The sequence below is a fragment of the Vigna unguiculata genome, chromosome 6 (assembly GCF_037176805.1).
Source record: "Vigna unguiculata cultivar grain cowpea cultivar isolate G323 ecotype 2 chromosome 6, ASM3717680v1, whole genome shotgun sequence".
NCBI lineage: Eukaryota > Viridiplantae > Streptophyta > Magnoliopsida > Fabales > Fabaceae > Vigna > Vigna unguiculata.
In genome coordinates this window covers 9789543-9815081 of record NC_140797.1, presented here as the reverse complement: position 1 = coordinate 9815081, position 25539 = coordinate 9789543, and the positions used below count along the sequence as shown (strand labels likewise).

The following is a 25539-nucleotide window of genomic DNA, read 5'->3' as shown; positions in this document are numbered from 1 at the left end:
TCGACAAAAATCCTTTTGAGGTCATAAAACATGCATAAACCAATTGTCTAATAACAACACATTTTCGTACAATATTCACAAAAAAATGTGAAAAAATTTAAAAACACAATTCAACCATTCTCCTCTTCTAACTTTTTCTTCTTTCTCACAAAATATTTTTTTTCAACATGTAAATGCCAAATTCTAACTATCAGATATAGTATCCGTTTTTAATTTTTAGATGAAATATTAACCACCCCATATGTCATTTTTTTGAACGTACATGAGATTATCTCTCTTTCCCTCTCACACGAAATTAATAAATAATGTGATACAAAACGACAAATCTTTTAGTTTTAAGGAAATTTTAAATTAGACCTATTAAGCAATTTCTGCTTCATTTTTAAATATTAATTTTTCAAAACTTTATTTCTAAAGTAATATTTAAAACATAAATAGACGGATAACATTCTAGAGTAACATTGAAGGTAAATGATATTCATATTAACGTTCCAAAAGTTGGATTGTATATCATTGCATCACAACTTTTTGAAGTATAGTACATTATTTTATCATTAAAATAATTATTTTATCATCAAATCCCTTTTGTAAACCTAATAAGTGGCATCAGAGCCGATGATTAAAATCGGTTCAGACGAGTGCAATATGGTTCTTGTATCTAAAGTCTTCTTGGCAAGGATTCCAGGTAAGCGTGTCCCATTAAGAAGAACAGTGGTACAAAAAAGGCAGAAAATGATTACTCGTTATTGGGAATACTTCCACCGGAGGGAGAGTGTACCAATGTAGTTGAAGGGATTCACACTTGAGGGGGAGATTGTTAGAAATCCAAGTGTGACTTTAAGTCCCACATTAGCTAGAAATGAGAAAGTAGAACACTATATAAGGATAAAGACACATAAATCATAAACCCATTGTCTTAAAGTTTTGGGTTGGAAGTGATGTCAATTTCTTATATGGTTGGGCTCAAATCTCATTAGTGTTATATTTTCCTAGTAAAACTCCATCAGTAAACCTAAAAGTGAAGTACATATGTTCAAAATTTGTGGCTTGTAGATCATTCTAGATACTTGAGATGATCTGCACAAACAATCATATAGACATTCATAGATGAATATGATGCACGTGGATTTATAAGAATACTGGTATTAAATACAATAAATTCATCTTGCTTTTTAATTAATGAAAATAATCTGAAATAAACCAGGCATAATATAAAGAACTCATGAAAATGAACAAAAATTAATTATTTAATTAAATGCATGATATTTTTATATTCTAAAAGAAGTGTAAAGGGGTTGTAAACACAAAGAAATATAACATGCAACTCATCTTCTTTCTCTTTCATTTATCACCATTAAAAACAAAGCAAACACAACCATTATCAATTGAAGTAGTTCATTTATATATTGATTGAACAAGCTTAAAACGCTGTTAAAATAAAGGAAATTTATTTAAATTAGAAAAGTTGCAACAAGCATGCCTATATACATACACACATAAAGAAGCAAATAAAACGATGTGGAGAACTTCTCCACCTCTTATTCCACTCCAACGACACATTATACATAATAATTTCAGCTAAACAAAACAAAACAAACCAACAGAAAAAAAAAAAAAAAAAGTAAAACATTACATATATTGAGACATCTTTCTAAATTATTTGTTGTGTCGTTGTTTCCCTGTCCTCACTTTCACATCATTGATCACCCTCGAACTCTGCAACTGATTATACTGAACCTAAGTCGTTGCGACCCTCTGTAAGATCATTAGGGTTGTTGCTAATCATCGTCGCTGTTATTCTCATCACCTTCTCCACTTTCAGCAGCGTACTTCAAAATATGAGGATTCTTGAAGGTGGAAACTGTCAAGCTGACGCCCTCACCTGCGACGACTCTGCCGCCGACAACGCCGGTAAAGATTTCACCGTTACCGGCGGAGAGGTTGATTCCAAAGGATAAGGGGCGGGGAGGGGTGGCTCCGAGGTGAAGGGTGTATTCGTTTTTGTACAAGTAGGAGCCAGTGAGGGAGAGTAATTTGAACGGCCCATGGAGGACGAGGGATGGGGCACCATGGGTTGAGTTGCGAAGGGTTACACTGTTGATCATTCCGATGGCACTAATAATGGAGAGGCTCACGTGGTCTTGGTGAGCAATGTCGAGGATGCACTCCATGATGTCCCTGTTTGGTTCCACAGTGACAACCAGAAGCTCTACGGAGGGCTCAGTTGGTAGGGGAACTGGCGGAGGGGTGGACTTTGTCTTGTTCTTGGAACCTAGGGGCCTGCCACGTGGCTTACTTGAAGATGGGTTCGTGACATGCTGATCGGTGGAGGTGGGTGGTGGTGGTGGTGGTGGTAGCGCCGGTGGTGGACTCGGTTGGGAGGAGGAGCCAATGTGGTGGTCCTCGGAGGAAACGGGATCTGGGTTAGCGATTGGCGTTGGATTGTTGCTCATTGTGATGATACAAGTATGAAGATGGGTGTGCAAGGTTTGTGGGGGATTTTATAGTGTGTGGTTGTGGCAGTGACTTGTTGAGGAGAAAAGAATCAAGGGGCCTTGAGGATGGTTTCATGAAAGAAAAAACAGTGTGCTGATGTTGGCTTTGTAATTGGATATACTTTAGGTGAACATAGTTATATTTTAACTATTTTTTTTTACTCACTTTTAATTTATTATTCTAATCATTTTTAAATTATCATATTATATCATTATAAAAAAATCAAAATAAATAATTAAAAGATGATTAAAATAATATATTAAAAATGAATAGAAAAAATGAGTCAAAATATCATTATCTTAAACAAAATGTAACTACATTAATAGATGAAAAAATTTTATGTATAAAAATGTAATATAATTTATGGTTGATTAGTTCAATATTTTGAAAATATTTATTGGAATTTATGAGTGGAATAATATTATATAAGAACTATATAGATATATTATTTCTTAATAAAATTTTATTCGTAAAAATGTAGTATAATTAATGGTTGATTAAATAAAAACATTTATTGTAATTTATGAGTGAAATAATCTGATATAGGAACTATGTCATAGATATAAATATTTCTTAATATAAAAGGAAGAGTGGTAGTGATTACTCTCTTTAATATATTATTTACTTAGGTTAATATATAATTTAGACCCATTAATTAATACAAGAGGTTGTTCTATCTTTATCATGAATCTCATATTATTTTTAATATTTTAAAAGTGGTGTTGTCTCACGTAGTGGTCCCACCCTTTAATACAGGTGTTTCAATATCTTTTACCTTTTATAGAATATATCTTTAGTATATATATTCTTTTACTAGCCATTATATATTAATTGAGTGAAACACACTATTTCTTTTTATATTGATGTAAAATTATTGAAAAGTATTTGTTTGAACTTATATCTCATTCGTACAAAGAGTGTTTTCAATGAAAATGTTCGACATTCGTTATCTGATATCAGATCTAAAAACAAGTACGGTGACAAATTTATATTCTTTACAAGTTTTTCATATTGGTTGTCCTGTAATTGATATTAAAATACAGTTAACCATCACTTATCTTATAATAGATGTTGTTATTTGTTTTGCAAGTGATGTTGAAAATATATGTATGTATATACATAGAAAGTCTTTTTGACGAACAAGTCGTTGTTATCAACAATTACGAAAATACATGAACGTAATTTCTATAACCTTTTAGTTGTGAGAAAGAACAATGGTTTTGCAAACTAAGAGAGTCTAAATATTATAAACATTTCAAAATCGCAAGTATGAAAACATTGTTAAGATCAATTGTCCGTGTTTTGGAGCTTGGAACTCTGACACAGTTTTTTTCTTAAAGATACTTCGAAAGGTAGAGGGAAAAAGAAGTAATTAAACTACGTTTATGTGGGACTATTGGGTGTATTAGAACAAGCCCCCTAGTCGAGGGCAAGAGGAGTTGTCATCTTCACAAACGGCGGCAATGTTCCGACCACAAGTCTGACAACATCGTTAGGATCAATTGTTTGTGCTTTGGAGCTTGGAACTTTGTCACGATTTTCTGCTTAAAGGTGTCTCGGAGGGTAGAGGGAAAAAGAAGTATTTAAACTACATTTATGTGGGACTATTGGGTGTACTAGAACAAGCCCCCCAGTCGAGGACAAGGGGAGTTGTCGTCTCCATAAACAACGTTAATGTTCCGACTGCAAGTCCGACAACATCGTTAGGATCAACCACTACGTTCCTGAGGTATTGTCCACTTCGGAGTGTGAAGCTCTGTCATGGTTTTGTTCTTAAAAGGTGTCTCAGAGGATGAAGGGAAAAAGGGGTATTTAAACTGTGTTTGGCCTCACCTCCTAAGAGATGTGAGACTATTAGGTATATCGGAACACATACATTATCCTCTTTAGTGAGAGTAAATTGTTATTATTTGATTACAAAAAACATATATATTTGTGTTGATGACTAACTTGTTAAAAGAATACTTAAGTAAGTCAAAAGTGGCTTATGAAAATAACACTTAAACGATACCAGCAAGAGTGGTTGAGAGTCCAAAATAAAAATACTCAAGTTGAGTAGGAGTGACTTCAGAAGTTGCTAGTGGAAAAAAAATACTTGAATGAGATTAGTAAAATGAAGGCCTTCCTCCTAGCTCCTTCAAGACTTGCATGAAGATGGATGGCTCCATGGACAAATATTGATGTAGAAGCTTTGAAATGGTGAGGGAATTGGAAACAAATGGTCCGGCTAAGGTGTTTTTCCTTAGGAGAGATGAGATCAACTCCTATGAAAGGAAGCCTAGAGTAGTCTAGAAGAGGGACTAATCTAGAGAAGGCTCAAGTAAGTGAATGGCACAACAATTGGGTAGCATTTCTTTACCAAACTCAAGCTAAAAGTTACTTGCAGTAGAGGCCTTATTGATAGGCCAAGAAACCATAGAGTGATCTCCAAAAAGGAAAGCCAATATTTAAATTCAAAACTTTGAAAAATTGAGCCAAATGAAATATGTTTTTGGTGTGACTTGCCGTGGTAAGGTCACTTCCCATGTTTTGGAATGCATATGGATAGTCAAATCCATGCTTGCTCTCCAAGCTAGCACATATCCTAAGGTAAAAAACCCTAATTCCATGTTTCTTACTCAAGGCCCATCTCCTTCAGGCCCAAAACTACACTGCTAGGGCCAAGCCTAAACAAGGCACAAATACTTGGCCTAAAAGATAAGAGCTTGGATCCACTCAATAGTTGAAGTTCACTCTTCTTGTATGCACTAGTCATGGTTGACCCGTTTGCCATCATCCCCTCCTTCTTGAGAAGGAGTTATCCTCAAATTTACATGTTTCTATATGACAACAACCATTTTTATTGCAATTGGTTATGTGGTGGCCTCCTCATCTAGGATCAAAGGCCATTCTGCAACAAACACTAAGCAAGGAATTGGCATAATGGAAACAAAGAACTTGATTAAGAAAATTATCAGATAAAAGCTTCATTTGGATTGGGTTTCATAATCCAATCCAAAACAAAAATACCAAACAATATTCTTCTAATTCCTACTCTAGCATTCACACCTTACGTAAAAGGTTCTAATGTCTTAGCGACAAGTCTAAACTTTAATAAGAACCCTAATGTCTTAGACCTTTCTTTATTAAAAGTTTGCATTAATGATCAAAATTATGATATTATGAATGACTAATGATGTACTCTATATCTAGATGCACAATCAATTAGTTATCTATTCTAGTCTAGGTTTTAATATCGTGTTCAATAATTAGATACCAACAAATATGCAATCAATAATTATCATGCAGTTAAAGCAAGAGTATAAAATAAGAGTAATGGAAAAGAATTATATTGATTAGTGCAATTCATAGAGAATTAAGAATATATTACACCCAAACCTCATGAATGAAGGAGTTAGTTACTCCTAGACATGTTGAATACAAGACTGTTGTTGAAATTGAATGCATCTAGCCTTCAGAATATCATTTTACCTTCAAGTGTAGAGATATCAGGTTTTTTTCTCTCCAAGTATGTTTTTTACCTCTGTCAGGCCCTCAATTTATAGATTTTACAAAGTTGGTAGTTTGTTGGGTGAACTAACTCACTAGGCTAAAATAACATGATGATTTGCTAAACGAACTAACTTGTTGGGCTAAAACAACATGATTCGTTGAGTGAACTGGCTCGTTGGGCGAAAACAACGTTATTCACTGGGTGAGATGTGCTTCTTTGGGCGAATGGCTTGAATCTGATTTGGGCCTATAGCTTTGTACTTGATTTTGTACTAGAATTTCCTGCTGGATTTATCTTTTTCATCTTCTAGAACTCCAGATTTTCTAATTATTTTCAATTCTTCTCTAACTTGAACTAGAGTAATTAACTTTGTGGATGACTAATGTTGTTGATATTATTTGATTAGTCAATATACCACTTATTTTGTTGATAATCTTCCCAAATCTCTGAGATTTCACTTATTTGTAGAATTAACCCAAACATTTATTTTTTTCCACATTTATTGAATAAGACATGAAATACCAAATAAAATCCAAAAATAATATAACAAATAAAAATAAAAATAAAATAAAATAAAAACACGATAATGTCAATTATCAAGCACTTAAAGGAAAATATAATATCCTCAAAACACAAAACAAAGTAGATTTCAAGTTTTGACAAAATTAAATTCTCAAGAGTTTATGACATGACTAAACATGACTTCTAGACACAACATATGGATCTTAAAATGTAAATGACTAAAAAATACAGCAAATTCTCCAAATAAAATAAGAAATACTCATGCAAATAGAACACTTTGGGTGTGACTTGCCAAGGTGGCAATGTCACACTTCCCGTGCTTTGGGACGTGGAGAGCTAAACCTTAGCTTGCTCTCTAGGCTCGCACATATCCTATAGGGTAAAAAAGCCATAATTTTATGCGTCTTAATCAAGGCTCATCCCCTTTAAGCCCGAAACTACACTATTAGGCTCAAACTCAAACAAGGCTCAAATACAAGACCAAAAGAAAACCCTATACTTCTTGACCTGAAATACAAGGCACAAAAGAAACTTATTTACAAACAATGTTAACCCAAAATATAAAAGTTTGGACCCACTCAAGAGTTGAAGCTCACTCTTCTTATATATACTGACCATGACTGAAATGTTTGTCATCATAAGAAGTGGCTGAAACTGTATGAATAGAAACACATTTGTCACCCACAAACTTTACTACACAAATAGAAAATAAATAGAAATTAGTTGTAATTTTTATTATGAAATATTTTCGTAAAACATATTAATTTGTTTTTGTGAGGCTTATTTTCATTTGCATAAAATACCTACAAAAGTTTTTTTTGAATAAGATTATTCATTCAAGATCATAGTAATACTTGTAGATATTACTACATATTTTTCTATCAATCATTTTATAGAAAATATATATGGTTTTTCGTGAGAATTTTTTATTATGAGAAATACCTGTAGATTTTGTTTTTTGGTGAAAAGCTTTCTGCAAGTAATATTATGCAAACTTTCTTATACAAAATTACCCAAAACATTATTTGTACATTAAGTATACTACACGAAAATATTCAATTTTTAATAGATAATTACTCACGAAATAGGTTTAAAGTTTCTATATAAATTTATTATAAAATATTTATATCTAATATCATTACCGACCATAAAAGAAATGCTAGGAAAAATATATTAACAAAGAATTGGTAAGGTTGGTGCCTAACCAAGAAGTATGGATAATACTATTTAATCATGGCTAAAATTAAGATCTAAAATGTAAGATTATTGAATAAATAAATCTTAAAATACTTTTATTTTATAATTGAATTTCTTCATCTAGAATTATTGTTTTGTTTCTTTAAATTACAATAATAAAATAAACTGCATACACATATAAACTCTCCTTATTCGCAATTTTCCTTTCTTGCATCATAGATTATTATGCATATAGTGATCGAATCTTGTGGTCCTCTATTTTGATAATAATGTCTTCTTCTTTTTTTCCCTTTTCTCTAACTACACCGCATGAGATGTTACTGGCAGAAATTGAATACTTCCACAAAAGGGTAATTCATAAACTAATTCTTCAACTTACCAAAATTTGTAGCTATTATATTAATCTAACCAGTAACTAATAGCATGCATTTGAGAATCTCCCTTTGGCAAACATTTATTGCCTAAACAAGCTGCATGAAAATAGACCCATTAAACAAGTTTTTTCCTTTTGTATCACACACAATATGTCTTTCATAGAAGACAACAAGAGCATTATCGGTAATCTTGATTGAACTAGATTTCAGACTTGTTAAATAAGTTGATAAACAATAAACATGCTTTTCACAGGAGAACATGTATATATAGTACCGGTGTTCGTAAGCATACCAACTTGACGTGAAAGTTACAAGGTAGAATCATCGTAATTGTTCTTTCTAATTTGAGTGTTGGAAAATTTTCTACAAGTAGAAGTAGTTTTTCTTTCTGTCCGTGATCAATCTTTTTACGGAGGATCACACACTATTTTCCGTTAAGAACAATAGTCATTCAAAGAAGAAGCCATGTTAGAGGTTGCTGAGTAATTTTCTCCATTCCATAAATGGTTGATTTGAGAACATGACAAGCATCCCAAAGCCTTGAACCATTTGCCTATCAAAATGGTTACTTGGGAATGAAAGGACTGGAGAGAGAAGATGACCTGGAAAAGGAATATGATGACGGACATGAAGGTAGGGGAAAGGAAGGATTAATGGAATTCATTGAATCCTTAAGTGAGGATGTTGTAGAATGTTCATCCAAAATAACTCAAGAGAAAGTTATTAAAAATACTTATAATATGAGCAAATACTGAGTCAAGAAATGGAACATTGTCTTTGTCTATTATGTTGCTCTCTGTTGATCCTGCGTATCTTCCTATTTTCTTGTATGTTGTTCCATATATGCAACTACTTGTTTATGTGTTGGCAATGACCATGCCTTGCACATCAAAATTCAACAACAACCAATGCTCTTTTGCCATACACTATGTATATAAAAAGCAAACCAAACCAATTCCAAAAAAAGAAAATCCCAATACATCTACGATATTTTTTTCATTTATAGCCACGTAACTGATTTTATAATTTGAGAAGTGGACAATGACATAGAAATATATGTGCAATGTCATAGAAAAATAGTAGGGTCATCTCCCACCCAAATAGTTTTATAATACTTCTACCTAAGTATTTGACAAGCAATACATCAACCTGAACCTCACTTTTGTATGCTTATAATGCATGTCATTGGACCATACTAGACACCTTAGAATTTAAAAACAAATATTGGATAGTTTCATCTTGTTCTTTGCAAAGAACACATGACTTACTTGGTACCACTATTCCCCTATGTTGAAGGTTACCTCTAGTTGTAATTTTGTTGTGGCCCATTTTCTGTATGAAGTGTTTAACATTAGGGATTACATTTGTTCTCCATGGTAACTGAAAATATTCATCTTTTTCTCCTATATATTATTTTGCAATATTTTCTATCCAAATTAGATTGTATTGGCATTTGTGTCTTCTCCCTTCCATATCCAATAGTATTGACCTTGTAATTTTGGTGAATACCTTGTTAAGTCATTCCTCAAATAGAATAAAGTTAATCTCTTGATAATTCTCTCCAATTTCCATTTAGATTCTAATATATTCCTCCATAAACTTATGTTTTTTGTTGCATATCTGCATTTCCACTTTGCAAGTAATGCCTTGTTAAAACTTAGTATATTTTTTATGTCTAATCCTCCTAATTTTGTTAGTCTAAAAATTGTTGACTAATTCACCCATGCTATTTTCTTTTCTTTAGTTCCCCATCCCCATAGAATTTGTCTTTGAATTTTCCTAATTTCCTTTGTCATTATTTTGGGGCTTTGTAAAAAAGATGGAAAGAATCGAGGTAGATCAATAATAACTAATTTAATCAAACATACCATTTCCAGCAAATGCTAATTGTCTACCCTTCTAATGTGTTAATCTCTTTTTTATTTTTTGTATCATGTTGTCCCACAATCTAAGTTTTCTAGGATTTCCCCTAATTGGTTTTCCCAAATATGTGGAAGGTATTGACATTATTGTGCAATTCAAAATAGTAACATATATACCTATCCAATTGACTATCATTCACTCTAATCCCTCAAGTTTACTCTTAATAGAAATTTACTTTGAGGTCGAATGTAACTTCAAAACATCTTAATACAACTTTTAATGTTAAGATATTTTGCAATTTGTCTTCACATATGAATAGAGTATCACATGTATATTGTAACATATCTACTTCTAGCTTTATTCTCCTTAGTTTCACTCTATGTAGGTTGTTTAAACCTTTAGCTTGCCTTATAATTCCTACTAATCCCTCAACTACAATAATGTAAAAGGCTCAGCTTACCAAATTCTCTTTGATGGTTTGAATTCATTTGTGGGACTTCCATTGATAGGTATTGAAGTAGTTGAAAGTAAACAATTTCTAGCCCAATTAATTTGTTTCTTACAAAAGCTTAGTGTTTCATCATATAATATATGAAGTCCTACCTAAAAGAGTCATAACTTTTTTTCAAAATAAACCTTCATAATCAAACATCTTTTCTTCCTACATCTTATCTCATCTACCACTTCATTTGTAATAAGCACAATATCAAACAAACTTTGTCCTACAAGGAATGTTGATTGGGTTTCCTATCTATGATATTTGGTAGTATATTCTTTAATCTATTTGCTAATATCTTAGCAATATGTGACTCTTTAACTATAAAAAAAAAATCATTTTCCTAAAGTATCTTCATTGTTAACTTGACAATTTTTGTTTGCTTAATTTTTTATTCCTTAAAGGACTAACTTGGTGTTCGTTAAGAATAAGTGGTAGAAAGGAATATTCACAATGAGCTCTTTGTGATGAAGGATTGACCCCAACCAAGGATGGAGGCACATGTTTCAGAAGACTTAGCATGTTTAGAAAGGAAGTTGACTAATCCTTCATCCCTTTCATTTGTGTTTGTTATTTTTGATTCCCAAAGTTGACTTAGTTGATTCAACTTTAGTTGACTTGTTGACCTTTGACTAGGTTTGACTTGTTGACTATAGTTGACTTGAATTAAGCCAACATGCTAATCGATGCTTATTTGCTTTGTAGGTTAATTAGGAGTAAGAAAGCAATGCTAGGTGGCGCATGGTGATTGGGGAGCATAAATGATGTGGAGGAGAGAGTAAAGCAAAGGCATAAAGCATAAAGTAAAAGGCATGAAGCAAGTGTACCTATGTACCTTTGGTCTCCTTTGTTTTTAGCACACTTCGGCCACTTTTTGGAGACATATGAGACACATTCTTTGTCTCCTTTTGTGCTAGAACGAAATTAGCCTTGCACACACACCATAGTTAGCTCTTTTGTCTCTCATTTTTTGTAACTTTATTTGACCTAGTTTCTAGAAGCTAGGTTTAGGTTTTTGTAGAGACATCCTTATGTATCTTTTATTTGCTTAGAGACCCCTAAGTTCTTCTATATAAGGGGTGCTCCTAGACATGTAAAAGGGTTGAACATTTTGAAGTAAAAACACTCTTGTGTCTCAATGTGAGAGTTTCCTCCCTTAGGAGTGAATACTTTTAAGCCTTATCTTGCATAGCAAGTGGCGGCACACATCCACTCATCTTCAAGGTTGTCATGGCTTCTAGCCTAGCCTTGTAGTGGCGTGCTTCTCACATTTTTACCATTTCTTTCCTTTCCATTTTATGTTCTCTTCTTCCTTTAATTGTTCTTGATTTTCTATGGTTTATGTGCTTTCCATTTCCTTTTTGTTTTGAATCAATCCATCATCTTCTTCTCTTGAGCTTTGTGAAAGGAACCTTCACATCTAGATAGCTTACTATCTTAATGTCTAGTGGGGATTTCACTTAGCTTTCTTAATCCACTCACACCATATTCAATAATCTTAAAAAGGAACAAGATAATCCTTCATCACTTTGTATACTATATGTATACTATTTGTTGGATTCAAGGATCCATACCCTAGTTAATTTGAATGGAATACAAGGATTTTATATATATTAAAAGTCATTTTGTGGATATGTATATTTAATTTTTGAAAAAATTGAATGATTTAAGTTCTTTTTATAATTATAGTTATTATATATTTTTCTCATATTAATACTTTTTACTTTTGTTTATAGTAATTGTGTGAATCTTGTATAATTAGGTTTAATTTATAATACATTTATTATTATTTTAATTTTCTAAGTTAGTTGTGTGCATTTATTATAATTAAATCTCATTTTGTTTCCATTGTAAAATTATTATAATTTTCAGCTTAAATATGTTTTTAGTCGCCAAACTTTGACGTGAAATTGAAATTCATCTTTGTCTCAAAATTTGATATAGTTTGGTCTTCAAACTTTAAAAATGAATACATATAATTCTTCTAACCAAACTGCGTTAAATATTTTTAACATGTAAAACAAAATTACAGGCTGACATTTGAATTCTTTATACCCTTTCACACATTCTAGTTGAGATGTCAATATGAAACTCATTTAACACGTAAATACATTTAATATTATTAGGTTAAAAGGACTATGTCTATTCATTTTTAAAGTTTGAATATCAAAATTTATCAAAGTTTGAACATAGATAAATTCCAATTTTGCATTCATCTTTAGGAATTAAAAACATATTTAACCCTAATTTTGCAAGATAAAGTGATAATGTCATTTTAGAAATTTACAAGATTTGTTTCATGTATTTTGAAAAATACATTATAGAAAAGTTATTTTTTAATAGTAGTTATTTTTTAACGGTTAAATAAACTTTGGAAATATCTTTATTTCTATTAGTTTTTTTAATAGTCACTATTTATTATTATTATTATTATTATTATTTCAAATAAAATAGTTATGACATTAAATTAAACCCACATTTTCTATGTACTCTTTTGCTTTTCACCCATGTTTCCTCCATCAAGCTCCTTCATCACGCTTGTCCATTGAACTCCTCGTCAAGATCCTCCGTTGCGTTCCTCTATCACACTCCTATGTTGTCTTGTTCTCTTTCCTCGAGCTCATTTGTCATCTTATTCTCCTTTGTCACGCTTCTTAGCCGTCTTTTTCTCTTCAGTCATGCTTCTCCTTATCTCGTGTTCCTCTATGATTCCAATTTGTTGTGCTATTCTGTTTTGCTCATTTGTTTTCATGAATCATACTTCTCTATTTTGCTCACTCAATCTTCACATCAGTATCTTTAACACGTAAGTCTTTTCTGTGCTTTGGGTTTTCTACATGTTAGGGTTTTTATTCAGTGATTTTGTGTTGTATGTGGGTTTTTGTTGGTTATTCATATGCAAATTGGATGCTTGTTAGGTTTTATTTGCAACTTAATTTAAAGCCAATATATAAATAGGTATATAATAATACAACCACTCCAAGATGATAACGATTCCATTAACTAAATATTCTATAATGCCTTATCATTTTAAATAGTTTTCCAAACTTAGAGAGATGAAATTGAAGCAAGATTTACAGGAAAATAAATATGATGTTGTCAAGAGACCTATTCTATGCTTTCTTAGTAAAATGATAGTAATATTTTATTCAATTGAGCCATTTTCAATTTAATATCATGGTTTGTAAATTCCAATTCCATTCATTTCCTTCATTTTATCAAAACCGTAACTACATCTAAGTATTAGTCTATGGTAATGCATTATGAGTCAGATTCAACAAGGTAAGGTTTCATATGATGGTGAAAGCCCACTAAATGGCCTAATATAGTGGAGGTGAATATATCATTACCTACTTAATTATATTCTAGAACTTACTAAATGATCTTAGCGAAGGAAGCAACTTGAGATTTTGTTTCATTTGTCTACTGCAAGGGCCTAATGAACTCTCCTCATATACTTCCAACCATCAAAAAACATTTATACATTCTCCAAATGTTAGTGGAAAAATAAAGTTTGACAGGTACTAGTGTTGTGTTTATTGATACCTCTTTGGAGGAATAAGTAATTGGTTGTTCTTTTGACTCATAATGCTCAAGCTAAGCATCTGAAGGCCAGAAGGAAAACATGATAACATACGACATACTAAGGGTAAGATTTATACATTAAAACCCATCTTTGATCATTGTCAATCCATGTAATATTTCGTTTAAATGACTCTTGTTTCTTAGATATGCATTTGTAGATTTTCACACACACTCTATTGTTACTCCTGGTGCAATGAAATTTTCACACACACATACATACCAACTTGTCATTTAAAAAAACATCAATCATAAATATATAGTAGCTAGCCTCACTTTGCTCTCCACTTCTGCATAATTTTACCTTTTGTCTCTTAAATTCATTATTATTCATTCCTTTCTTCCATTCTGTCTATTATTTACTCTTTCGTGCTTTAAAAGAATGTTCATGTGTAACAATGCATTTATGATAAGTTTTTCGCTATTTTAATTTGATGGATTCAAACAGTTAATACTAATTAATGCTCACAAGTAAAATAAGTCTATTACTTTTTCACATTTGTGTATTGTATGATTTTTGACCTTTTACTTATAGTGTGTTACTTTATTTTTCTGTCTAAGTACATTAGTGTCACTGCATTCTCTAATAAAGTTATGCTTGGGAGATATAGTACAGTTTGTGACACATACTAAAAAACTCATGCATTCAAAAAGTAATAAAAAACATCATAGTGACCGACTTCTCTTAGAGAATGTGATCACTCTATGCAGCAAGAAAATGTGATTACTTTTTTCTTTTTGGTGGTAGGATATATTGAGGAAACCTCATGGTTTGTTGCTTATAACTACAACTTGGTACTACCTCATGATTTCCACTATTTTTGTTATGCATTTTTAACATTGAAACATTCATATTGGTAATTTTCTATTCTATTATTTTATATCATTGTGTTTCCTAAATTAGATGATACTTTAGGTTAGGAAGAAGGAAGGGGATAAGATACTTCTATTACTTAAATATATATTTGTAAATACTACAACTTCCAATAAAGAATGCCAACACAATCATTTTATCAACACAGAAAGCAAAGCTTCTCTTTCTTTTCTACCAATTTAGTTACCATCTTGAGACTTTTTGTCTCTTTGTCTTTCTTGTGCCTTTAATTCCTGAATAACAATGAATATAATATAGAATGTAGACTAGGTTATCAAGAAAGGGAAGATGGAGTTTGATCTTGAAGATCAAACCTTTATTGTATCAGAACTCTTTGCCTTTGAATGATATCATATGTCGTCACCAAACATTTTAAGTCTGACATTTTTTCAGGTTTTTTCTTGTGCGACCATATCTCTTATTCTTCAAGTGAAGTTATGTTTACGCAATAGGTTCTTTTCCCCCTCTTCGTGTCACATTTGCTATATTTTTTTATGTTTCTTCAAGTTCAGCTTGCTTACAAATTGGACCCATTTTGTAGCTTACCTTGCTCTAAACTACATGTGCACCATAAGTTCCATAAATGTATACCATTACTTTTGACTCCTTTCTTTATTCTTATAACAATTGTAATTATAATTACTAGTTTAACAAGAATAATTGGACTCCAAATCTAATTAAAAAAAAAAAGTTTACTCTCACTAGTCCATGTTGCCAATGATATCCTCCAAATCAACACTTAGCAAATTCTATAACAATTATCATTATATACTAATTTCTATTTTTTAGAAGTTGTTTTATTTTCCATCATCCAAAAAATTTGCTCTCTTTGCATGTTAAATAAGTATAGAAATGGAAACATGAATTTGTGGAATCATAATAGCAATAGCTCACTTTCAAGAGAATAATTAATTTTCAATGTTCTTGATGGTATTCACAAAGATCAATAGTCTTCATTTGATGAGTATCATCTAAGTGCAAAATATAAGGTAGTTTTAGTAAATAATTGTTTCAATAATTGTTTTTGATTATTTATTTTAACTAATAAGTTATTGTTGTTCATGAATTATGTAACAATTTGTTCCTTTGCAAAGATTTATTGTACAAGAGGATTAGGAAGGATGAATAAGAGGTGTTTTATGTGTTCCTTTCGAGGTGAGGGAGGGGGATGATGAGTGAGGATTAGCAGGAATCCTATGAAATGTCATCCTGTTATTGATAATGTAGATTTCTACCATTATTTTGGCTATCTTTTGCTAACAAAATCAACTCCTATTGAGCTTTTTACCCACTTAATCATCACTTTTATTTTGTTTTTGTGAATAAATACAATATAGGTTACATAGATCTAATTATGCCACTAATCCCCATTTTTGTGACCAATTTAATGATGAGAAGCTTTTGTCTCAAGCAAAAGAAGTTGTCAACCAGAGAAGAAAGAAGAAAAAAAGGCCAATGCATCCATAAATTACCAAATTAATGCTTATTACTCTTCAACCCCAACATGACCCATAAATCCCCAAAGCTACACGCAATTCACATCATGATCATAATAATGTAATTATAGATACCCCAAACACATCAAAATTCACTCGAGTATAGAACCAGGGATCATCCATGCAACATAAATCAACACAAAACATCAAAAGTCAGCGAATCAGAGAAACCAATTAGCGTCGCTTGGCGGACAACGTTCATATACAATTCAATGAATCAAGAAATGATACAACACACATAAAATAGATAATACAACTCCCCTAACCTAGATATTCCTTACTCAATTGAGAATTGCTTAAAATTCCTTTCTTTTGGTTATTGACAATGTGCCTCCCTTAGATTAGCTTCCCTACACTGTAAGAGTCTCCCCAATTCAGTCCACACGCTCAGAATTCTTCTCCCTTCAATGCTCACACCTTGCTAGACTCCTTTGCACTCTCTCCCTCTAAATTTCCTCTTAAAATCAACCTTAATTAGACTTGATGGAGAAAAACGAATTTGGCATTTCAAGGCTCATTTAGGAGTGATCCTTCCAGCCTCTTCTGGCTGCCTCTTCGAAGCTAGGGTTTTGGTGTCCCTTCACTTTCATGCCAAAAATTGATTTTAGCAAAAAGAAAGTTATTTTGTCCAAGCCAAGGTTTGAACCCACTACCAACAATTCCAATTCAAGTGCACAACCAACTCAACCAAGTCATCTTTAGTGATAATATTTATAATTTTAGGAGTTTATTACTATCTTATCACGCCCAAAACACATCATCATAAAATAATAAAATTAAACAACACACAATTGGCATACTTAAGACTTGAACCCAAGTCCTCTCAACACCACTAAGTACTCTCAACCACTTGAGCTAATACTATTCCACATCACACAAGTCAGAATTAATTGTCATAAAGGCTTTCACCACCCGCATTTATTAAATAATTATTTATTTTATTATTTAAATTTAGTGGGTCTTATAAGAGGCATAAGAAAACTCATTTTGGAGAGCTTGGAGGTGAGTTAGGGCTTGTAGGAACAACTTCATCATCCTTTTTGTATCTATTTCTCTTCCATTTTGGAGAGCTTGGAGGTGTGCTAGGGCTTGTGGGAACAACTCCCATTTTTGTTGGGGTTAGATGTAGCCATTGAACTTTTATGTAATTGCAATGCTTTGAATATATAAATACCTCTTTCATGGAATGCTAGTCTTCTTGTTTCTTCACTTAATGGTTCCATTGATTTAGCCATCCATTGCATGATTTTTGGTTCATTGGGTGTGGAAATATCTTTTGAAACCTTGATTTGGAACAAGAAAACTCAATGGAGTTTGTACCTAGGAATGGAGATTGACCCATTGGTTGTCTTAAATCCTAGTGCATAAAGCAAATTTGCTTATTTAGAGTTGAAGGAATTGACTCTTAATAAGGAAATTTAGGCTCAATCCATTAAGGAATTAGGGTTTGAGTAAAATTGTTGGTTGGCATTAGCATATTAATGTAAAGGATATCAAATTGTAGTTGCATGAGAGCATAGTTGGTGAATTCTAACCCCAGCAGTATCAATTCATATCATTTCTAATATTTTCCATTCACCAAGTGCCTTTAACTTCCAAAGTTCAATTTTAATCATTTATGCAAAATTTAATTTTGTACATGAAACTCAAAATATGGATTCATTCTTTAGTTTAAATTAGTCACTAATTACACAATTATTTAGCATACACGAGTCTCTTGGGAAACAATATCCCAGTCTTACTGGTTACTACTTGCGTGACCTGGTACACTTGTTAGAGTCTTAACAGTTATACATGATGAGATTAGAGGGTGATGCAGGAAAAAGGACTAAATTATCCTCGTCATATTTATGTTTTCACTAAACTACACTCGTCATATTTACATTCCTTCACGTGTTAACACAATGAAAAGCAATGCGTTGCTTGCTATATTTTGACTTGAGAATGCAACGAGATTCTTAAGTGCCCAAGAAAGATGCCTAAGCAAACATTACCACATTTTTTAATTTTGTTGACTGCGTAGGTGAGTGAGTTGATTGATGTATTAAATATTATTCATTATAGATTTTGTTATCATCAAAGCCTACTTATTATTAGGCTCGTTTAATGGGGTTTTCAACATTTAATGTTAACAGAGTTAATCCGGTATGAAGGTCGAGATGAATCAACTTAGGCCGAAGAATCATGTCTAGTTGTCCAAAGGTTGAAGGTCAAGTTGAGTCAGATTGGATTGAGGGTCAAGTTGAGTCAATCCAGGCCAAATGTCAAGCAAATTTGGCCAGAGCTGAAGGTCAAGTCAAGTCAACCTAAGTCGAAGATCAATTTGAGTCAACTTAGGCTTAAGCTTGATCTAAGATAGCTCGGGTTATGGGTCTAGCCTAGTAATCTCGAGCCTAAGATTGAGTCGAGTTATCACAAGTCCAAGTCGAGCCAATTTAGCACGGGTCCAAGTTGAGCCAAGCTGATCTAAGACCTAGTGGAGCTAGGTTGGCATGGGCCAAAGTAAAGTCAAGTTGTTTCGGACCTAGGTGGACTCAATTAAGCTTTGGTCGATGTTGTGGTGAGGTGACTAATGTTAGTTTGAAATGGTGATTTAAGCCAAGAAGGGGGGTTGAATGGGCTATTTAAACTTTTTTGAAAGCTTAAAACTCCTTTTGATTGAATCAAATAGACTGCGCATTCAAATGCAAACGATGTAGAACATTACACTTTGAATCGGTCAAAAAATAAAACAGCTGACTAATTTGTTCTTGAGCCTATGAAATAGTTGATTAAAATTTCAAATCAATCGGCTAAAATCTTGGGAATTTATGCAAAATGAAAAATTTGCATATTTAACTCAAACAAATAACTTTTACACACAAGACTTGTTCCAACAATATTCCTAACAGGTATGCAACATCAGATTACTGATAATGTCCATTTTTACCTCTTTTTATGTGTTTATTGTCATGAATAAATCAACTCTTTCCTAGCTTTTATCTTGTTATATCCTCAAGTTTAGTGTGTTTTGTATTGTTTTGTGTTTTAGTTGTTTTATGCTTGTTTTTCCTCTAATCTCTCTTTTAAGTATGTTAAATAAGTTAATAGGAAAATTTTGTGGTGGAAGAAAACAAGCAAGAACTCAAGGGAGCATGATTCGACAAGAAAAGATTGATTTTGAAGCAAATACCCGCGTCGGGCGCCACTGGAATCACGTCCAGTGCTTCAAATACATAATGTTGTCAAACTGTCCAAGGCTGAGCGGTGGAAAACTGGGTTGAGAACCACAAGGCTGAGTGGCGAAAAGTATGTTGAGCGCCATTCAATTCGTAAATCCTGGCGCTGAACGCTGCTAAGACAAAGCTGAGTGGTGACGTCGTTCACATGTCAAAAAACGGGTTTTTAATCTTGTTTCTTGCGAGGGTTTGTTGAATTCCTCATTTTGATGATAAAGAAACATGTTTGGGTGCTTGAAGAGCCTCTTGGAGGTTGCTAGGAGTGTTGGGAATCTTTCTCACTCCTCCGTGGGTCTTCTCCTCCATTCATGGTGATTTCCCCCTTTTTGGGGTTGGAGAGGAAGATGGGTTGTGAATTAAAGATGGAGACGCGAATGGGAAGCGCATTTGGAGCATGGAGCAGTTGCCAAGAACCTTGGGAGAGGGCTTGCCTCTTCTCTTTGGTTTCCATTTCTTCCCTATCTCTTCAATTTGTAAAACCTAGGTTTTCCACCATGGAGAGCTAAACCTATTTGTTGAGATTAGATGTAATGAACTAAATTCTTGTGTATTGTGTGATGTTAATCCATATGCTTTTCTATTTCTATGTTAGTATTTGATTTCGATGTTTAATGCTTGCTTTGGTTTGGCCATCCATGCATGATTTGTGGTTCTTTAGGTGTTGGAAAATGTCTTTTGAACATAGAACTAAAATTGAATGCCTAATGGAGCTTGTATCTAGGGATAGAACATGATTCATTAGTAATATTAAGACTCTTGATCTTAATGCATGATTTCACTTGTTGAGTATTCAAGGAATTGGAACTTGATGGGTTATCATAGACTCAAAGTCACTAGGAATAGGATTTGAGTATTCTTATGAATTGATTTTGACATGAAATTGGAATTGAGATGTTTGTGAAGGATTATCTTGTTCCTTTTTAAGATTATTGAATATGGTGTGAGTTGATTAAGAAAGCTTTTTGAAAATTCCCACTGGACATTAAGATAGCATGTTATCTAGATGTGAAGGTTCATTTCTCAAGCTCATGAAAGGAAGAAGAGAGTTGGATTCAAGCTTAAACACACATGACAATAACAACACTTAAAGAGCAAAATGAAAGAAGAAACAATAAAAATGGAAAGCATAGAAGATGAATAATGGAAGAAGCACGCCACTCATAGGGGGGATCTAAGCCAACCAAGCCCTAGAGATGAGTGATGGTGTCGCCACTTGCAAGCAAGATAAGGCTAAGGTGAGTTCACTTCTAGGAATGAGAGCTCACGAAAATTGGTGGTTGAATGCACAAAGTTTATAACAAAATGATCAACCCTTTTACAAGAGAAAGAGCACCCTTTAAATAGGAGTTCATAGGGATCCTTTAGCAAATACAAAAACATGAAAAAGGATTAACTAGCAAACCCTAAACCTAATGTGAGAGTGAGTCTTGGACAAGTGAAGGGAGATGATTGGTGGAGGCATTCCCATGAGGATTCTAGGCCAAAAGAGGAAGGAGACCAAGTGACCTTCTAAGGCATAAACCACAAAGGCAAAAGGAGACAAGGTACATGTCTACTTTTGCTTTTGCTTTATGCTTTATGCTTTTTGCTTTCCTCTCTCTTCCACTTCATCCAAGTACTCCAATCACCAAGTGCCACCTAGCCATGCTCTACTTTCTCTTAATTACCTACAAAACAAGACAAACAAGGATTAGCATGTTGGTTTAAGTTAATCTAATCTTGGTCAAAGGTCAACTTTGGATCAAAGTCAACAAGTCAACCAAAATAAATCAACTAGAAACCAACTTAGGGAATTCAAACTAAAGTAATGCAAAACAAAGATAAAGGTGATGGAATAGAAGACTCCCCTCTAGACATGCTTCTAGTGATCCTTCTTGAGGGAGCTTCTAAGGAGGTGCTCACGCCTTCATCATCCTCCCCTTCTTGGAGAGAATTCGACCACGAATTCTTAAACCCTACTTCAAAAGGAGAAAGGTCACAAACATTAAATGAGTTACTTATGTTGTAGCTTGGGGGTAAGTCTAACTCATAAGCATTGTTGTTAATTCTCCAAATGACTTGAAAGGGGTCATCCCCTCTGGGAGGAGCTTAGACTTCCTTTGAGTAGGGAATCTCTCCTTTCTCAAGGGAATCCAAACCCAATCTCCCTCTTGGAAGATGACTTCCTTTCTTCCCTTATTACCATCCTCTTGTTGTTTCTTAACTCTCCTCTCAATGGTTTTCTTGACTTGTGAATGCAAGTCTTGGATGTACTTGGCTTTGGCCTCACCATCTTGGCAAGTCCATGCCTCATGAGTGGGTAGGGGAAGGAGGTCTAAGGGGGTTAGGGGATTGAACCCATACACAACCTCAAAAGGGGAATGAGAAGTAGTGGAATGCACAACCCTATTGTAGGCAAACTCTATGTGGGGAAGAAGTTCCTCCCATTCTCTAATGTTTTGCACTATCATACATCTTAGCATTTTCCCTAGGGTTCTATTAACCACCTCGGTTTGGCCATCACTTTGGGGATGACAAGTGGTGGAGAAAAGAAGCTTGGTGCCAAGTTTACCCCACAAGGTTCTCCAAAAATGGCTTAGGAACTTGGAGTCCCTATCACTTACAATGGACCTAGGTAGGCCATGTAGTCTTACCACTTCCTTGAAGAAAAGATTTGCAATATAAGTTGCATCATCAATCTTATGGCAAGGAATGAAATGGGCCATCTTAGAGAACCTATCCACCACTACAAAAATGGAATCCTTACCTTTTTTGGTCCTTGGGAGGCCTAAGACAAAATCCATAGAAATGTCAACCCAAGGCTTGGAAGGGATAGGCAAGGGGGTGTAAAGACCATGGGGTTGGACTCTAGACTTGGCTTTCATGCATGCTATGCAACCTTTGCAATGCCTATCTACATGCTTCCTCATGTGAGGTCAATAAAAGTGTTCTTTCATGACTTCCAAAGTCTTGTTTGGCCCAAAATGCCCCATTAATCCTCCCTCATGTGCCTCTCTAATGAGTGAGGCTCTTAAGGAACCTTGGGGAATGCAAAGTCTCTTACCTTTGAAAAGATATTGATTGAGAAGGTAAAAGTCTTTGTAAGCCTCTTGGTGGCACTCACTAAGAGTGGGGGAGAAATCAACATCCTTTGGATACAATTCCTTAATATGATCAAAACTAAGAAATTTAGTTTCAAGAATGGAAAGGAGGGAATGCCTTCTTGAAAGTGCATCTGCCACAATGTTAGCCTTTCCTTGCTTATGTTTGATCACATATGGGAATTGTTCTAAGAACTCTACCCACCTAGCATGTCTCTTGTTTAACTTGCCTTGGCTTTTCAAAAATTTGAATGACTCATGGTCACTATGTATCACAAACTCCTTTGAAAGAAGATAGTGTTGCCAAGTTTGCAAAGTTCTCACAAGAGCATAAAGCTCTTTGTCATAGGTGGAGTAGTTGATGTGACTCCCCTTGAGTTTCTCACTAAAATAAGCTATGGGGTGCCCCTCTTGGAGGAGCACGGCCTCAATGCCTACATTGGATGCATCACACTCAATTTCAAAAGTTTTGGAGAAGCTAGAGAGGGCTAAGAGTGGTGCATTGATCAATTTTTGTTTTAAAGTTTCAAAAGCCTTTTCTTGATCTTTGCCCCACTTATAGGCCACACCTTTCTTGACCAATTCATTGAGAGGGGCGGCTATGGTGCTAAAGTTTGGCACAAACCTCCTATAGAAACTAGGTAACCCATGGAAAGACCTAAGCTCACTGACATTCTTTGGGGGAGGCCAATCCTTGATGGCCATCATTTTTTCTTGGTCCACATGGACCCCATGTTGATTTATGTTGAAACCTAGGAAGATCACATGATGCATCCCAAACACACATTTCTCCATGTTAGCATACAAGGATGCCTTCCTTAAGGTTTCTAACACACTCCTTAAATGATGCAAGTGGTCATCTTGAGACATATTATAAATGAGAATGTCATCAAAGTATACCACAACAAACTTGCCTAAGAACTCTCTAAGAACATGGTGCATGAGTCTCATGAATGTACTAGGTGCATTGGTCAAGCCAAAAGGCATGACTAACCACTCATATAATCCAAACTTAGTCTTGAAAGAGGTTTTCCATTCATCACCTTCTTTGATTCTAATTTGATTGTACCTACTCTTCAAGTCTATTTTGGAAAATATGGTTGCACCATGTAACTCATCAATCAAATCATCTAACCTAGGAATGGGATGCCTATACTTGATGGTTATGTTGTTGATAGCCCTACAATCTATGCACATTCTCCATGTTCCATCCTTTTTGGGGACTAGGATCACGGGCATTGCACAAGGACTCATGCTATGTTGCCCCCACCCCTTTTCTAACAACTCATTCACTTGTTTTTGAATTTCTTTAGCCTCCTCGGGACTAGTCCTATAGGCTGGCCTATTAGGCAAAGATGAGCCTTGTATGAAATCAATTTGGTGTTCTATACCTCTTAGGGGTGGGAGACCCTTTGGAGGTTCTTGAAAAACATCTTTGAACTCATCTAAGACTAATGACAAGTCTAAGGGACATCTAGAGTGAGGGTTTTCGAAGGAGGGGGAAGATTCACTAGGATAAGCTAGGAAGATGGCTTTTTGGGCAAGCATTACCTTCTTCACCCCCTTGAGGGTGATCATGCTCTTCTTGGACTCATGCCCTTGCGCCTTCTTTTGCGTCTTCTCTTCTTTTCTTTTCTTTAACATTTGAATTTGGTCCTCATTGACTTCTCTTGGTGAAAGAGGTAGTAATGTAATCTTTTTGCCTTGGAAGCTAAAGTAAAACTTGTTGGCAAGGCCATCATGAAAAGCTTTTCTATCTAATTGCCATGGCCTTCCTAGTAAAATGTGAGTTGCTTCCATAGGCACCAAGTCACATAACACCTCATCTTTGTAGTTTCCAATGGAGAAGTTAATAAGGACTTGTTTGTCCACTTTGATCTCACCTTCCTCACTTAGCCAAGAGAGCTTATAGGGCTTGGCATGAGGGATGGTTTTCAAGCCAAGCTTGTCCACAACCCTTGTGCTAGCCACATTGACACAACTTTCACTATCAATTATGAGGGAGCAAGTTTTGTTGTTGATTTGGCTCCTTGAGTGAAAAATATTCTCTCTTTGATTTTCAAATTCTTTAGGCACTTGGCCTAGCATGTGCCTAACCACCAACAAACCTCCTTCATTAGGTTTGATTTCATCCTCACTTGAAGATTGGGAAGAAGTGTGGGAGGAAGAACTTTTTGGGGAAGGGGGAGAAGAATGTTCACTTTTAACCTCTCCTTTAAGGTTCAAAATCATATTTCTTTTTGTTGGGCAATTTGAAGCAATGTGACCATAGCCCAAACACTTACAACATTTTATGGAACTAGTTCTTGAACCTTGGGAAGAGTTTGCACTTTCATGGGAGGTTCTAGATGAATTGGTCCTAGGTGGATGGTCTTTGGAAGGAGGTTTCTCATCTTTTATTTCTTTTCCTTTCCGAGTCCTAGAGTAGTAGTCATTGTAAGGAGTACTCCTCTTGGCCTCTTGTTTCTTTTTCAATTGACTTTCAACTTTTAAGGCCAAGTGTAAAATTCTGTCAAGAGTAGAGTACTCATACAACTCAACTACATCTTGAACTTCTCTTCTAAGACCACTCACAAATCTAGCTACCTTTTCTTCTTCACTTTCAAATTGGAGTCCTACTTTGAGAAGCATGGACTCCATCATTTTAAAATACTCATTCACACACATGGACCCTTGTTGAAGCCTTTAGAGCTTCAAAAGAGTCTCCCTCCTATAGTAGGAAGGAACAAATCTAGAAAGCATCAAAGTTTTAATGTACATCCAAGAGGCCGCGGGTGGCTCTTGATTAATATTGTCCATACACAATTGATGCCACCATGTCATGGCATAATCCTCAAATTCTAAAACT

At 34.3% G+C, this 25539-nt stretch overlaps 1 protein-coding gene across 1 annotated transcript; it reads right to left on the bottom strand.

Moving 5' to 3' along the window:
• Positions 1 to 1778: 1778 nt before the first annotated feature.
• LOC114188352 (AT-hook motif nuclear-localized protein 28-like) lies at positions 1779 to 2453 on the bottom strand. The gene has a single exon (XM_028076947.1). The coding sequence runs from the start codon at positions 2451 to 2453 to the stop codon at positions 1779 to 1781; it is 675 nt and encodes a 224-aa protein (XP_027932748.1).
• Positions 2454 to 25539: the final 23086 nt, after the last annotated feature.